Source organism: Chiloscyllium plagiosum, unplaced genomic scaffold, assembly GCF_037043375.1.
Source record: "Chiloscyllium plagiosum isolate Xiang-an unplaced genomic scaffold, Cpla_swu_hap1 HiC_scaffold_31, whole genome shotgun sequence".
NCBI lineage: Eukaryota > Metazoa > Chordata > Chondrichthyes > Orectolobiformes > Hemiscylliidae > Chiloscyllium > Chiloscyllium plagiosum.
Window position 1 is genome coordinate 10,100,099 of NW_028270169.1, and position 13,215 is coordinate 10,113,313.

The 13,215-nt window shown below is 46.1% G+C and overlaps 1 protein-coding gene across 3 annotated transcripts in view; it reads left to right on the forward strand.

The window, feature by feature from the left end:
• The first annotated feature begins 3,886 nt into the window (after positions 1-3,886).
• Positions 3,887-13,215, forward strand: part of rad51c (RAD51 paralog C) — a 30,142-nt gene continuing 20,813 nt past the window's right edge. For all 3 annotated transcript variants that reach the window (XM_043718156.2, XM_087977220.1, XM_043718157.2), the window contains exons 1-3: positions 3,887-4,185; positions 7,290-7,548; positions 8,682-8,848. In XM_043718156.2, coding sequence (XP_043574091.1) covers positions 4,068-4,185; positions 7,290-7,548; positions 8,682-8,848 — 544 coding nt within the window. In that variant the 5' untranslated portion in view covers positions 3,887-4,067. The remainder of the gene's footprint in view (positions 4,186-7,289; positions 7,549-8,681; positions 8,849-13,215) is intronic.

Consider the following 13,215-nt stretch of genomic DNA (forward strand, 5'->3'; position numbering starts at 1 on the left):
GCTTCTGCAGCACAACCGAGAACGACTCCCACCTGGTCCTGGATTCTTCAATGAAGGCGTTGATCCTCTCCTGGAGCTTGCCTCTGCCCGAGGCGGCTGCGGACGTCTCTGCTGCTGCTGAAGGGGGTGGGGGAGGGGTCCCTGCCTGTTGGGAACTGCAGGAATTTTTGCCCTTAGTCATTTTAAGAACAACACCAAACTGTCCAAGTTTGATGTAAAATGACTAACTATGCTGGGCGAAAGCTATTTTAAATTACTTAAAAGGTGTGGTAAAGGCGGGTGCCCCACTTTGCCCGAGTCTTAGGCAGAGCACTACAGACTCAGACTTGCTGGGTCGCCGCCATCTTGAATCTCTATGTCAATTTCTTAAAATACATCAAAGAAATAGACAGCACTTACATTAGTTAGAAAGGTATTTGTATAAATCAGCTAGCCATCAAATAAGCCATTTAACAGAGGCCATTAAAACCAGGACAGAAAGCTCATAAATGTGATCTGAACGCAAATGATTGAAATTATACCAATGAACAGTGTTAGGATACCAATAAATGGTAAATTATACCCAAAGTGGAACTTTCTTACAGAATCCTACAGTGTGAAAGCAGGCCATTTGGCCCATCAAGTCCACACCAACCCTCTGAAGAGCATCCCCCCTACAGCCACCTTGCCTACCCTGTCCCTGCATTTCCCATGACTAATCCATTTAGCCTGCTCCATCCCCGGACACTATGAGGGCAACTTAGCATGGCCAATCCACCTAACCTGCACAACTTTAGACTGTGGAAAGAAGCCTACAGAAACACAGGGAAAACTCCACACAGACAATTGTTTGCGGATATAATTGAACCCAGGTCCCTCATACTGTGAGGCAGCAGTGCTAACTACTGACACATCATGTCACCCATTGTGACTTGATAAATTATAAGTTTTAATGTTGCTCCTGTTTACTATGATGGTCAGTCACAGAACATGTTTGACAAAAGGTTGCCAAAGGCATTTCCTGAAGCTTTTTTGTACTGATGCTAATGATAACTTAGCAGCACAGGACTGAAACATTGCTAAATTGCAAAGACCAAGCAAGGTACTCAGTTCAAGGGCAATTTAGGATGGACAACAGATACTGGTTTCATCAGTGACAGCTATATCCCTTAACTCTTTAAGTTTAAAAGTTAAGTTTAAAAACAACGATATGAAGTGAAAGCTCCTTGTCCTACATCCACATCATAAACAGAAGAAATCCAACTTTAGAAAAGGAGCAACAATTAATGCAGCATGAGAAGAAGATGGTGACTGCTTGGACTATAGTTGGTCTGGAGAGGCCACTTGCTATTTAGCATGTCATTCTAACGCCTTGCTATTGCTTCAGTGAGATAGTAACAGATAGTCATATCTGTGATGGTTATAACAGATATTTGTAATAACTAACAGAAATATGTCTGTTAATAATTTGTTGGGTTTTAGAATTAAACACGAATATTATTATTTCCTCAGGGTGGCAGAAAATACTTTAGTTCATATTATTATTTAGACTTTGCTCAAAAGTGTAACATAGTTGATAATGAATAAGTTCATTTTAGCCCATTTTTGGGAGGCGATGTTAATCAGATTACTTATGTGCCTTCTCAGGTTGATGTAAAAGATGCCATAGCAGTATTTAAAGAACAGTATTGGAGCCAATCCCGGTGTCTTCACCAATATTGTCTGTCTGTAGGTGTTGCTGAGCTCATATATCCTATGACATTGACTACACTTCAAAAGTATTTAATTGACTGTAAAGTCCTTTGAGATGTCTGCTGGTCATGAAAGGCATTTTATCTATGCAGGTTTATTCTTCCCCTTTCATTTATAACTTTTGATACAACATGAGAAATACTCCAATATTTCTAGCCAATGACTTTAGGTGTACATATGCAATGGCCAATAAAACTTCACAAGCGACAAATTAGAAGAGTCTGCGTTTATTTCAGTGTTCATAATGTCTGTTGTCAATGCTCAGATGGTCAGCAAGGATGGCTAATGGATGCTGGCCAGTGGTATAACATCACTGCAACAGAGCTTTCTGAATGCCTCTCACTGCCACATCCTTTGCTCGGGGAATAGAGAATAAGTCAGGTGGTGGGTTTGTAGTTAATTTCAAGGATACCGCTTGCTTGGATGCTTCAGCACAACAAAGCTGCAAGTTTCATAAAATGACACACTGACAAATTCATTCTACCGTCCAACAATGTGTGCTGACTTCAGCAAACCTTTGCTCAGGTGCTTGTCTGTAAAGTTGTGTTTCTACTTATGTGTGATCGCTGATGCATCAGCTGAGGCTGGCAATAAACACAGCCTTCAGGGTATCTTGGTGGATGAAGAATTGTCAGCTCAGGACATCAGAACTTCATAGGTTTGCACCAATAACATGGGATCTTTTATGTTCGCCTGAGCCAACAGCACCAGAACTTCGTGTTTAATTCTAAAACCAAAGGTTAAAAACTTAAGTACTCCCTCCAAGGCAAGTATGTCCTTCATTAGATCAGGAAACAAAAACTGTACATAATGCTCTACGTACTGTCCTACATAGGCCTTAATGTAATAAGATTCATTCACTCTAATATTTTGCAGTAAAGGCTAACATTTTCTGCCCCAAAATATTCATAAAATTTGCATGTTATATAACAACTCAAATTTGACATTGCATAAAATGTCATACAGTTAAATTTCTGGCAATACAGTACATACAGTCCTGCATATTTGACATATTGCTTATATTTACAGTATGTACTTAATAGTTCCTGTGAAACATTCAGTTGCACTTACAGTCAAAGGAGAGACAGGGTAGTGAAGAGGAAGGTTTGAGCTATAGGGAGATGCTGAATAGGTTGGGGCTATTTTCCCTGGAGTGATGGAGGTTGAGGGGTGACATTACAGAGGTTTATAAAATCATGAGGGGCATGGATAGGGTGAATAACCATGTCCTTTCCCAGGGTAGGGGAGACCAATACTAGAGGGCAATTGGTAAAAATGAGAGGGGGAAATATATAAAAGGGATCCAAGAGACATCTTTTTCATGCAAACGGTGGTGCGTGTACGGAATGAGTTGCCAGGGTGGTTAATTACAATTTTTAAAAGGTATCTGGATGGGTACATGAATAGGAAGGGTTTAGAGGTTCATGGGCAAAATGCTTGCACATGGGTCTAGATTAGGTTAGGATATCTGGTCAGCATGGACGAGTTGGACCAAAGGATCTGTTTCCGTGCTGGACAACTCTATGTCTCTCTTTGTCAAGCATGATTTCCCTTTATTGAATCCATGCCGGTCTGGACTGATTCTGTCACTGCTTTCCAAATGTTTGTCACAGTGTGCATCCCTGGGAACAGCCCGTAGAATGCAGTTGCATGTCCTTGTGCTACTTGGGATGAACCTCACAAAACAACTGGCGGTGTTCTCTTTCCCACTGCCGCCACCTCAAGGGCAACATACAGAGGAGGGTGACACTCTGGGTATGAAGAAAGGATCTGACTGGGAGGGTCTTTCTCACCACTGGCCATACCATGTCTTGAAGATACCAACTGAGCTACAGTTGGTGAGAAGCATCTCTCTCCCCAACCTTGGGGATGCACGGTCTCTTTAATGATTTGGAGATGCCGGTGTTGGGCTAGGGTGTACAAAGTTTAAAATCTCATAACACCAGGGTACAGTCCAACAGGTTTAATTGGAAGCACTAGCTTTCGGAGCGCTGCTCCTTCATCAGGTGGTTGCTAGTGCGTCCAATTAAACCTGTTGGACGATAACCTGGTGGTGTGTGATTTTTTATTCTGTCCCTTTAAGACCCTGAAGTGTCTCCATGAAGCCAGCAGGAGGCTCAGGGAGCTGTTTAACAAGCCTGTTTTTGGCGGGGGATGTTGCAGGAGTGAAGTGGTTGAAGTTCGCACCGCTGCTTATGAAGGATTTTATTTTGCTTCGCCAGGTTACTCTCCTGGGGGAAGCGGTACAGGAAATGATAAAGGGAATCACAGGCAGTTTATTCGAGGTCTGCTTGAAGTGAGGCCCCGGGGTTTTCCGGCTGCTGCGGGAGGAGAAGATGCAGAGGGACCTGGGCAGCTTCCCATTCCCACCCGGGATCAGGGTCAAACTGATCAGCTCCGGCTTCCAAAGCGCTGAGGATCTGAGCGGGGTGAGAGCCACGGAACTCAGCAAAGGTAAAAGGATACAGTAAAAGACCGTAATGTACCTAAAGGAATGGCTACTAACACTTTGAAACAGGGGCATAAATTACCGTAATAAACCAAAAGCACAAGATCACCGAAACTCGCTAAACCAAGATAAAGTTAAAAATCACACAACACCAGGTTACAGTCCAACAGGTTTATTTGGAAAGACTAGCTTTCGGAGCGCTGCTCCTTCATCAGGTGATTGTGGTGATTAAGACCATAAGATAGAGAATTTATAGCAAAATATTACAGTGTCATGCAATTGAAATGATACATTGAACAAGCCTGAATTGTTGTCAAGATTAGATTGGTGCTGGAAAAACACAGCAGGTCAGGCAGCATCCGAGGAGCAGGAAAATCAATGCTTCGGGCAAAAGCCCTTCATCAGGAATGATCGACGTTTCGGGCAAAAAAAGTCTTTTGTCTTTTGGAATGGGTTTTGGTTCATTGATGTGTAGATCCCAGAACTTCTTTTAAGTCTTATGGTCTTATTCTCCACAACCACCTAATGAAGGAGCAGCGCTCCAAAAGCTAGTGCTTCCGAATAAACCTGTTGGACTGTAACCTGGTGTTGAGTGATTTTTAACTTCATCCACCCCAGTCCAACTCCGGCACCTCCACATCAGAAACTAAGATTCACTGTTCCTGTAAATTGCATAAAATAAGGACAGCATGCTGACTTAAATCAGCAAGTCAGGGCTATGTGCTACCGTAATGATCATAGATCATGTGGCGGCATGTGGTAGAAAACCTCTCCCTCACCTCCATCCAAGGTCCCAAAGGATTCTTCCACATCCAGCAGAGATTTTCCTGCACATCCAAACACCTCATCTACTGTGTTTGTTGATGTTGATGTGGTCTCCTCTACACTGGGGAGACAGGTTGTCAACTCGTGGAACGTTTCAGAGAACATCTCTGTGATGCACACACCAAACAATCCTTTGGTGTAGCTGATTACGTCAACTCCCCCTCCCGCTCTGCAAGAAAATGCAAGTCCTGGGCCTCCTCCAACGCCAAATCCTAACCACCTGATGTCTGGAGGAAGAATGCCTCGATTTCCACCTTGGGACCCTCCAATCACATGGCATCAATGTCGATTTCGCCAGTTTCCTTATTTCCCCTCCCCCATCTCATCCCAGATTCAACCCTCCAACTCTTGAGCTGACTCTTGACCTGTCCTGTCTGTCCATCTTCCTTCCCATCTATCCGCTCCACCTTCCCCTCCGGCCTATCACCATCACCCCCTACCTGCATCTACCTATCGTCGTCACAGCTACCCTCCCCACAACCCCATCCCCTCCTTCTATTCAATCCCCTTCCTCCCCCCCAGTAACCTTCAAGACCAGGCAACATCCTGGTAAATCTCTTTTGAACCCTCTCCAGCTTAATAATGTCCTTTCTATAACAGGACGACCAGAACCGGTCACAGTACTCCAGAAGGGGACTTACCAACACCCTGTACAACCTCATCATGACTTCCCAACTCCTATGCTCAAAGGACTGAGCAAACCAAGTTCCATACAATTCGAAACCTTAGCTTCACTTTCAGAATTCTGGTGTTAAATAGTCTATTGACCTCCATGGTCTTGTACCTACCTATCTCTGTAATCTCCTCCAGTCCCAAAACTCTCTACAATCACCACTGAAGCATCCCCAATTTTAATCCCTCCAGCCTTCGTCTCCATGCCCTCAGCTGCCATGGCCCTGGGTCTTTGAATACCCTCCCTCTCTGCCTCTTTACCTCACTTTCCTTCTTTCAAATACTTACTAAAAGCTATCATTGGGAAAGAAACAGTAAAACTGGTGCATGTTACATATTGGTCTGATGCATCCTGTATATTTAAAATGGAGCTCAGGATACCCCAGTATACCTTCATTCTTTATTTTATTTTTCCCCTGCTTTGACCACACTTTTGATGACCTGCATTAAAGTTTCCTAATGTGACTTGTGTAGTGATTGTAAAGAGGCCAGCCAGATGGACCTCATTGAATATATGTTGCCTGATGGGGCTGTTAACCTGATCCAACCAGGGAGCCCTGGCTGAAGGATAAAACAGGAGTGTCAGAGGTTCTGTTCACTCTGAGAGCTGCCTCTGAGGGAGCTGGCTCAGTGGTGAAGGACTCTCCAATTTGTGTTAGGGAGGGGTCTGACTATGAACTGTCTGGATCACACAATCAGTGTGTTATTACTGTTGTTGGGTATGCTACTAAGAAAGAGAGTTTTCTTTTTTCTCTCCCCCTTCTTTCAGGTAGACGTTTTTTAAATAGCAGGAGTGTCAGGGGTTCTGTTCACTCTGAGAGCTGGTTCTGAGGGAGATGGATCAATGTCAAGGACTCTCCACATGTAAATAAAGGGTGTCTTAGTGGCAGGATACCGATCTCTGTGGAGTTATTTCAGATTGGTTTCTTATTTTGTTTGAAAATGCTCCTATGAAGAGCCTTGGAAAATATAAGCTGTGATTACAACAGCAGTAGTTGACTATTACCTTCAGACAGTGAGGACAGGGCTCAGCTGAGGTCTTTGGCCTGTGGGAAGGCTGTCAGCCCAATTAGAGGTTCTAGTCCCGATGTGAGAAAATGGGGTTTGTTTAGGCTGTGATGCCCTCCCAGGTTGTACAATCTGTTGGATTCACAATAGGGAATGAGCATCTGGGTAAGGCCCTGGAGAGTGCCTCGTGCCCCAGGATTGACAGCCTCCAGAGAAGAGGGGATTTTTGTTTCCATGCCCTGATTAAATTAGGACGATTCCCTTTAATGGTAAAATTGAACCATGGCATTCACAAAGATGAGGGAGAAGAACTGCCTTGAATCTGGGCTGGCTTCCCTGTTGCTCCAATCCTATGTTGCATAGTTGTATCTTTGGCACTAGCAGTAAATACTGGTACCACCTAGGAAGATGGAAAATCTAGAAGCATGCAATAATCTGCACCAGCTCTCAATATTGCAAGATACGTCCACCTGATTCACCCATTCAGAAATGTTTTGACACCTCCCACTGCGGCATGCCAGTCATTGCATTTTTGACTCTCACAACGTGGTTGAATATTCCTTTCTATCTGTCCTGAAAGTGTATCCTTTACATTGCTATTTAGAGCTGGGCATCTCCAAGGAGGAAGCATTAGAAATTCTACAAATTGTGAGACAAGAGGGGTCTGGAGAGGAATCCCAGCTGAGTGTGAGGTTGCCGTCTGCTCGCAAGTACACAGCTCTGGAACTGCTGGAGCAGGAGCATGCTCAAGGCTCCATCATCACCTTCTGCTCTGCTCTTGATGAAGTCCTAGGGGGAGGTGTACCCGTTGGTAAAATCGTAGAGGTCTGTGGTGCTCCTGGTATTGGGAAAACTCAGCTAAGGTAGGATACCATTCTGCACCCATGTAAGTCCCTATTTAATACTGTGTCTCAAACATGGAACCAACAAGGTGCACAGTACAATGCAAATTTGATAAGCTTCATAGTTTATCGATAATTATTCTCCTACAATCAGAGGTTAACAGCTGCAGTGATGTTGTGGGCAGGTTTGATCCCATGTCTTCACCATGTTACTTATCCTGAAAAAAATCCATTCCTAATCAATTACACCCCAGCTACAGTCAAATAGCCTTCTACCTTTTACTGTTCTGACTGGATAGTGAAAGGAATTGGAATTCTGGAGAGTTCCCTAAAAGTCAGTAATTGGAACCAGGTGGATCTTATTAACTATAAGATCCTTGATTGAGGTTATTATCCTGGGCGAATCAGGACTGATAGATATAAACTGGTGATTCGAAATCTCCTCATCGGAGAAATTAATAAATTAAAGTAACAAGTGATTCTGAGAATCTCCTGACTTCAGGGACCGACTCTGAGCTGGTTGGCTATAACCAGTGTACTGTGCACATGTTAAAAAAGGGTGACTTGGTGACGGGATACTGGCTTCTGTGGAGTTATTCCATGCATGTAATGTGGCGTGAGCTGTCTGTTCTCTGGGACGCACATAGAGACAAACATCAACTCGTTGAAAGACACTCTTTGGTCTGCATAAAACCTATTGGTCTTTCCAAAGCAAGGAGTCGACCCCAACCAAGTGTTGCAGACTGGCACATTCCAAGATCCAGGACAATATGTTGAGGGACTCACTAAACTTGGCAGCTGCCGTCAAGGTGTAGTGGGGAAAGACCACTCTCTGAGGTCTTCCTGCTGAAGGTAAATGGGGGTGCATTCAATTTTCAGACCCTCCCACTGTCTCAAATATATGTAAATATTTGTTTATATGTACAAGAGAGGTCTTTGTTTTTTTCAGATTGAGTCAAAGTCCAGTGTTTTGTTTGTTCATTTGATATGCAACTGTACAGAACCGAACTGCTTTTGTGACAATGTATACTGGATATACAAAGATATTTTTTAATGAATAAAGTATATCTTGAAATTTAAAATAAAAGTGAGCAACCTGTGCATTTGCAGTCAGTCAACTGAGATCCCTGTTTTGTTTTCTCCATGTTGTGCAGTATCCAGTTGGTTGTGGACTCGCAAATCCCTGAATGCTTTGGTGGCCTGGGCGGTGAGTCCGTGTACATTGATACAGAAGGTAGTTTTATTGTGGACCGAGCAATGGACATCGCTGCTGCCGCTGTGCACCATTGCCACCTGATTGCTGAGTCCAACCAGGATGAAGGTACGCTGTTCAGCTGGCTGCAGCTGTTCAATGGGCAAACTGAGAGGGTGAGGGCCTGGGATCTTGCTCTTCATTCCGTGACCCTCATCTCTGACTTCTAAGCTCACGGGCTCAAGTCTCGCATCAGACGCAGAGTATGAAATGGAAGCGGATGCAACCTTTGTACCACTGAGGCAGTGCTGCATTATCTATCAGTTGAAATGTTCAACTGAGGCATCCTGTTTCAAAATATCCTTCAGCAGTAAACAAAGAGAAGGGATGGAGTTCTGGGCCAACTTATATCATTAAAAGCAGACTGTCTGGTTACTTATCTCAATGAGATCTCGCTCTGCACAAACAGAATGTAATGGTTCATTATGTTGTTACTTATGAAATGCTTTATTTGATGTTCTGAGGAGGTGAAAGATGCTATATAAATACAAGTAGATCTGATTTTGTAATGAAAGTGGAGGAAATGTCAGAGCTGTGTGACAGTTAAGAGTGGAAGACAGTGGAAGATCAGTAGAGGCAGCAGAGATGTGGGGCAGAATCTTCTCAGCCCCTGAATATTGTGCACCAGGGTGAGAAATTTGAGAAAATTGAGTGATGCCTTGAGGGGACCTTTCCAATGTTGAGATCAGGAAGTCCCAAGTGTTGGATGATGAGACAAAGATTCTCACAAGTCAGCAGCAAGAGGCCTATTGGCATGGATTATTGCACAATTTTGCATTTTCGGGCTTGGCAATTTGCGCCTATTAGGTACAGGACTAAAACCATTTGAACAATAACAAATGTGAACAATAACAATAACAAGTGGGGGACAATTCTTACCCATGCTGGGATCACAATCCACGCTCCTAGATCCCACCATTGAAGCGGTTTTATGTCCTGGATCTCTCGGGCGATGTTCCAAGTTTTCTGCTCCAGGAAGAAGAAATGCTTCCGTGACAATGTACAGCTGCCTGGAGCGCTTTGAGCTGCTCCGGCGCGGGGATATATCATAACCAAAATGTGTTATGTACTTTCGTAGATCCGAGACATTCTCCTGTACCGAGAGGTGGACTGAGCAAGGTGCCAGGATGGGCAATATCCACTGGTGTGCCACCTGGACAAAGGTGCTGTGCGTTATCGGACACTATTGCTGTGGTCTGTGTTGATAACACGGAGTACTGGTGGTGACACAGTATGTCCCATCCCTTATGTATGCCACCTGTGGGGAGGCGTAGTCTGCGGCCATCACTTCCATGGTGCAATTGATAGGCTCTGCCCCAACAGTTCTGAACCCACACTGAGGTCTCGCCTTGGCGTCCATGTGCTGGGGGCACAGAAGTACGTGTATTCCCCTGCTCTGACAACCCAGAAGGTCAGTGCCTGCCACAGTTTGCTCTCTCACTATGACATAAGGCGGGACCTTCCCATAGCGAATATGTCCTCCCCCACGAACTACTCCTAAGTTTTCCACTCGGTATAATAGTATGGTTGGACTTTCCACCATCTACCGGTACTGGGTAGGCCTTGGAGGCCACACGAAGCTGATAAGGACCCAAGGTGCTGTTATAAGGGTGTAGTGCTGCTAGGTGCTGGTTGCTTATCCAGGAGGGGAACCTTTCCTTGCCTCAGGTCCTCCAAATTGCTGCTCCCTTCTCCCAGCAACCAAGCCCCATACAGCCCACACACCTTATTTTGAGCAGCCTGATCGGACACATTCCAGTCTTCCCGAATTAAAGCATTTATAGTTTTGGCATGTAGTTCCAATTGTACTATAATTTCCTTAAGATGTAGAGTCATTGCCACTCTTCATGTAAGCCTGACCCCACCACAGTATTTTCATCCTCCAATATCTTTCGGAGCTGCCCCTTTAATCTGTTAATCTGCAGAGCTAGCTCCACATTACCCATACTATTAACTAATGATGTTCCAGCATTACCCCCCACTTTTGCCTACTGGCACCCACAGTGAAATCTCGCCCTCTGTGATACATCTCCTCTATATCAAAATCCTCAAAGTCCAAGTTGTGAAACTTTTGAAGCATATCCTTCAACAAGGCTGGATATAACAGTTGGCATGTTCCTTACCAGGGCCTCTAAATCGTACCCCTCCTTGGGTTTCACAATGCATAGAGACCCTTTCTCCTCCGCCCAGTCTGTAGCCATCACCTCCCTCTCGGCCCCTTCCCCTCCTATGCCCCACAGACAGTGGTTTCTCAGGTCCACTAGGATCTGATGTGCCACTATAAAGTCGACGTCTAAGATCCCCTTTCCCTTCTGCTCCCAGCTGATCAGGACGCACTTCCACTGGGCCTGGAGCACTCCTAATTAATGGACAGGGAAACAGAGAAAAACCCATTCTTCCCGTTTCCCGTAAAACCAACAGGACTGTAGGGCACCCCACTGGGTAGAGTGGATGTTCGGGGATTGTCCATGTCGACAGTGGTACTGGAAGCACCTGTGTCCAGCAGGTAACTCCCGACCACATCCTGGATTTGAATCCTGATCCAGGGTCTCCCACATGGGCCATACTCTAACAGGCACAGGTAGGTTGGCTGGGTTGGTGGCAGTCATAGGGGAGATGGAGATGCTGGTGGAGGCACACTTTGGCCTGTCGCCATGGTTACCTACCCGGGTCCTGCTGTTTTCAACTGCAGTTAAGCCAGCAAATCTTTGACATCAATTTTCTCCTGGTGGTACTTCCACCACCAGGGCTGTTGATGTTATCTCCGGGACCTTCTCCCTGACGGGTTTGTTGGGGCGCCGACACTCCCTTCTGTCGTGCCCGGGCTCCCCATACCCATTATACACCAGTCTCCTCTCGGGTACCCTGCTGCCCTCCTGTCTTCACTCCTTTCTGTTTGGGGGTGCCGGTGAAATCTCATGCACCTTTCCTGTGCAGGGCTTCTCCTCACTACGCTCCCCATTATGATATGCCAATATGAGCTTTCTGATCACCTCTACCTTGTTCGGATTCAGGTCCATTGGATTGAACCAATGCTCCGCCTTCACCCTCACTCGTGGAAGGCAATTCGCCACAAGCATCTTCAGCCAGTGGGCTGTTATCTCATCTAGATTTTGCCTATGTAGCCGAGTACTACACGCTCCCTCGTTGACTGCCCAGCGTCTGTCTGCAAACATGTCCAGGGTCTCCGCGACCCTGTTGCTTCATCTCCCACACTTGAGTGAAGGGACTACCCCGAGTTAACCCCATCACTTCCAGAACCGCTGTCTGGGCCACTGCCAGTGTGGCAGGTCTTCCCCCTGCCCTGGGGGTCACTGCCTTACACAAATAGGAGTGTAACGTCATCAGGAGTAGCTTCACTCTCTCTTCCTTGTCACAGTCATTAAGATCTGCTGTTTGCTGCACCTTCATGAAGTGTAACAAGGGTCCCCCTGACCTAGTCAGCCAAGGGATGTGGGCCACCATTCCCCTGAGCGCGTGTATCCTGAGGGGAATAATTATATCACTTTCCAACGGCCCCCTGTCAGCCTGTCCAACTGGGGGACCATGTTTTCTTTGTCTGATCGGGCACATCTGCCCTACCTGGGGCTGCTGTCCCCCAGTCTTTCGGCATCCAGCTTCCCCCACCCCCCCCTCATGTTTGATGACCCCACCTCATCAGATGTGCCACACATGATGACATCATTGCCAACCCCCCCCTCCCCTCCTTGGGCCTGTCTCTCCCTGGACTGACCGAACCTCACTTGCTGACCCGGACTCACTACCGGTGCCTCAGAAGACGGTCTATTCCCCGCTGCACTGGGAAAATCATCTGCTGCTTGGAGCCCTCTATCCCCTGGGGACGCCCCTGGGAGTACCAGGTACATCCATCCTTTTGGATAGAGCCTCCTCCAGCCCCCCCTATCCTCACTCTAAATGACCCGTGATCACTGTCCCCCAGCTCCTCACGGGCAACTCTATATGCTGCCTGTATGTCCCTGAACCTCTCCTCCTGCTCTCTGTACCTTTGTGTACTCTGAGCTAGGAGTTCCTGGACGTCCTGTTCCTTCTCCTTGGCCTTTAACACCTGGCACTGGAGGAACTCCTGAGTATTCCTATGTGATTCTTGAGCCTATGGCAAGCTCTGCTTTGCTTCTCCCAGCTCCTCATGGAGCTGCTTGCCTGTTCTAGCGCTCCCCTCAGTGCTGGCCTGTGCTTCCCTCAATTTCACTTGCAACCCCACTATGGTTCCTTCCATTTTGGCCACCTGTTGTGCCAAACAGGCTAGCCACACTGCCTTCTCTAACCGCGAGTTATATTCTTTATATTCGGTCCACTCAGTGGCAGCTGCTGCCGGCTGCTCTACTGTGATCAGCGCCACTACCCATTTCTTGGTCAATAGGTACGAGGAGATTCTCTCCTCCATCTTGCTTCATTCTCGCACAGCTTCTGGCAAA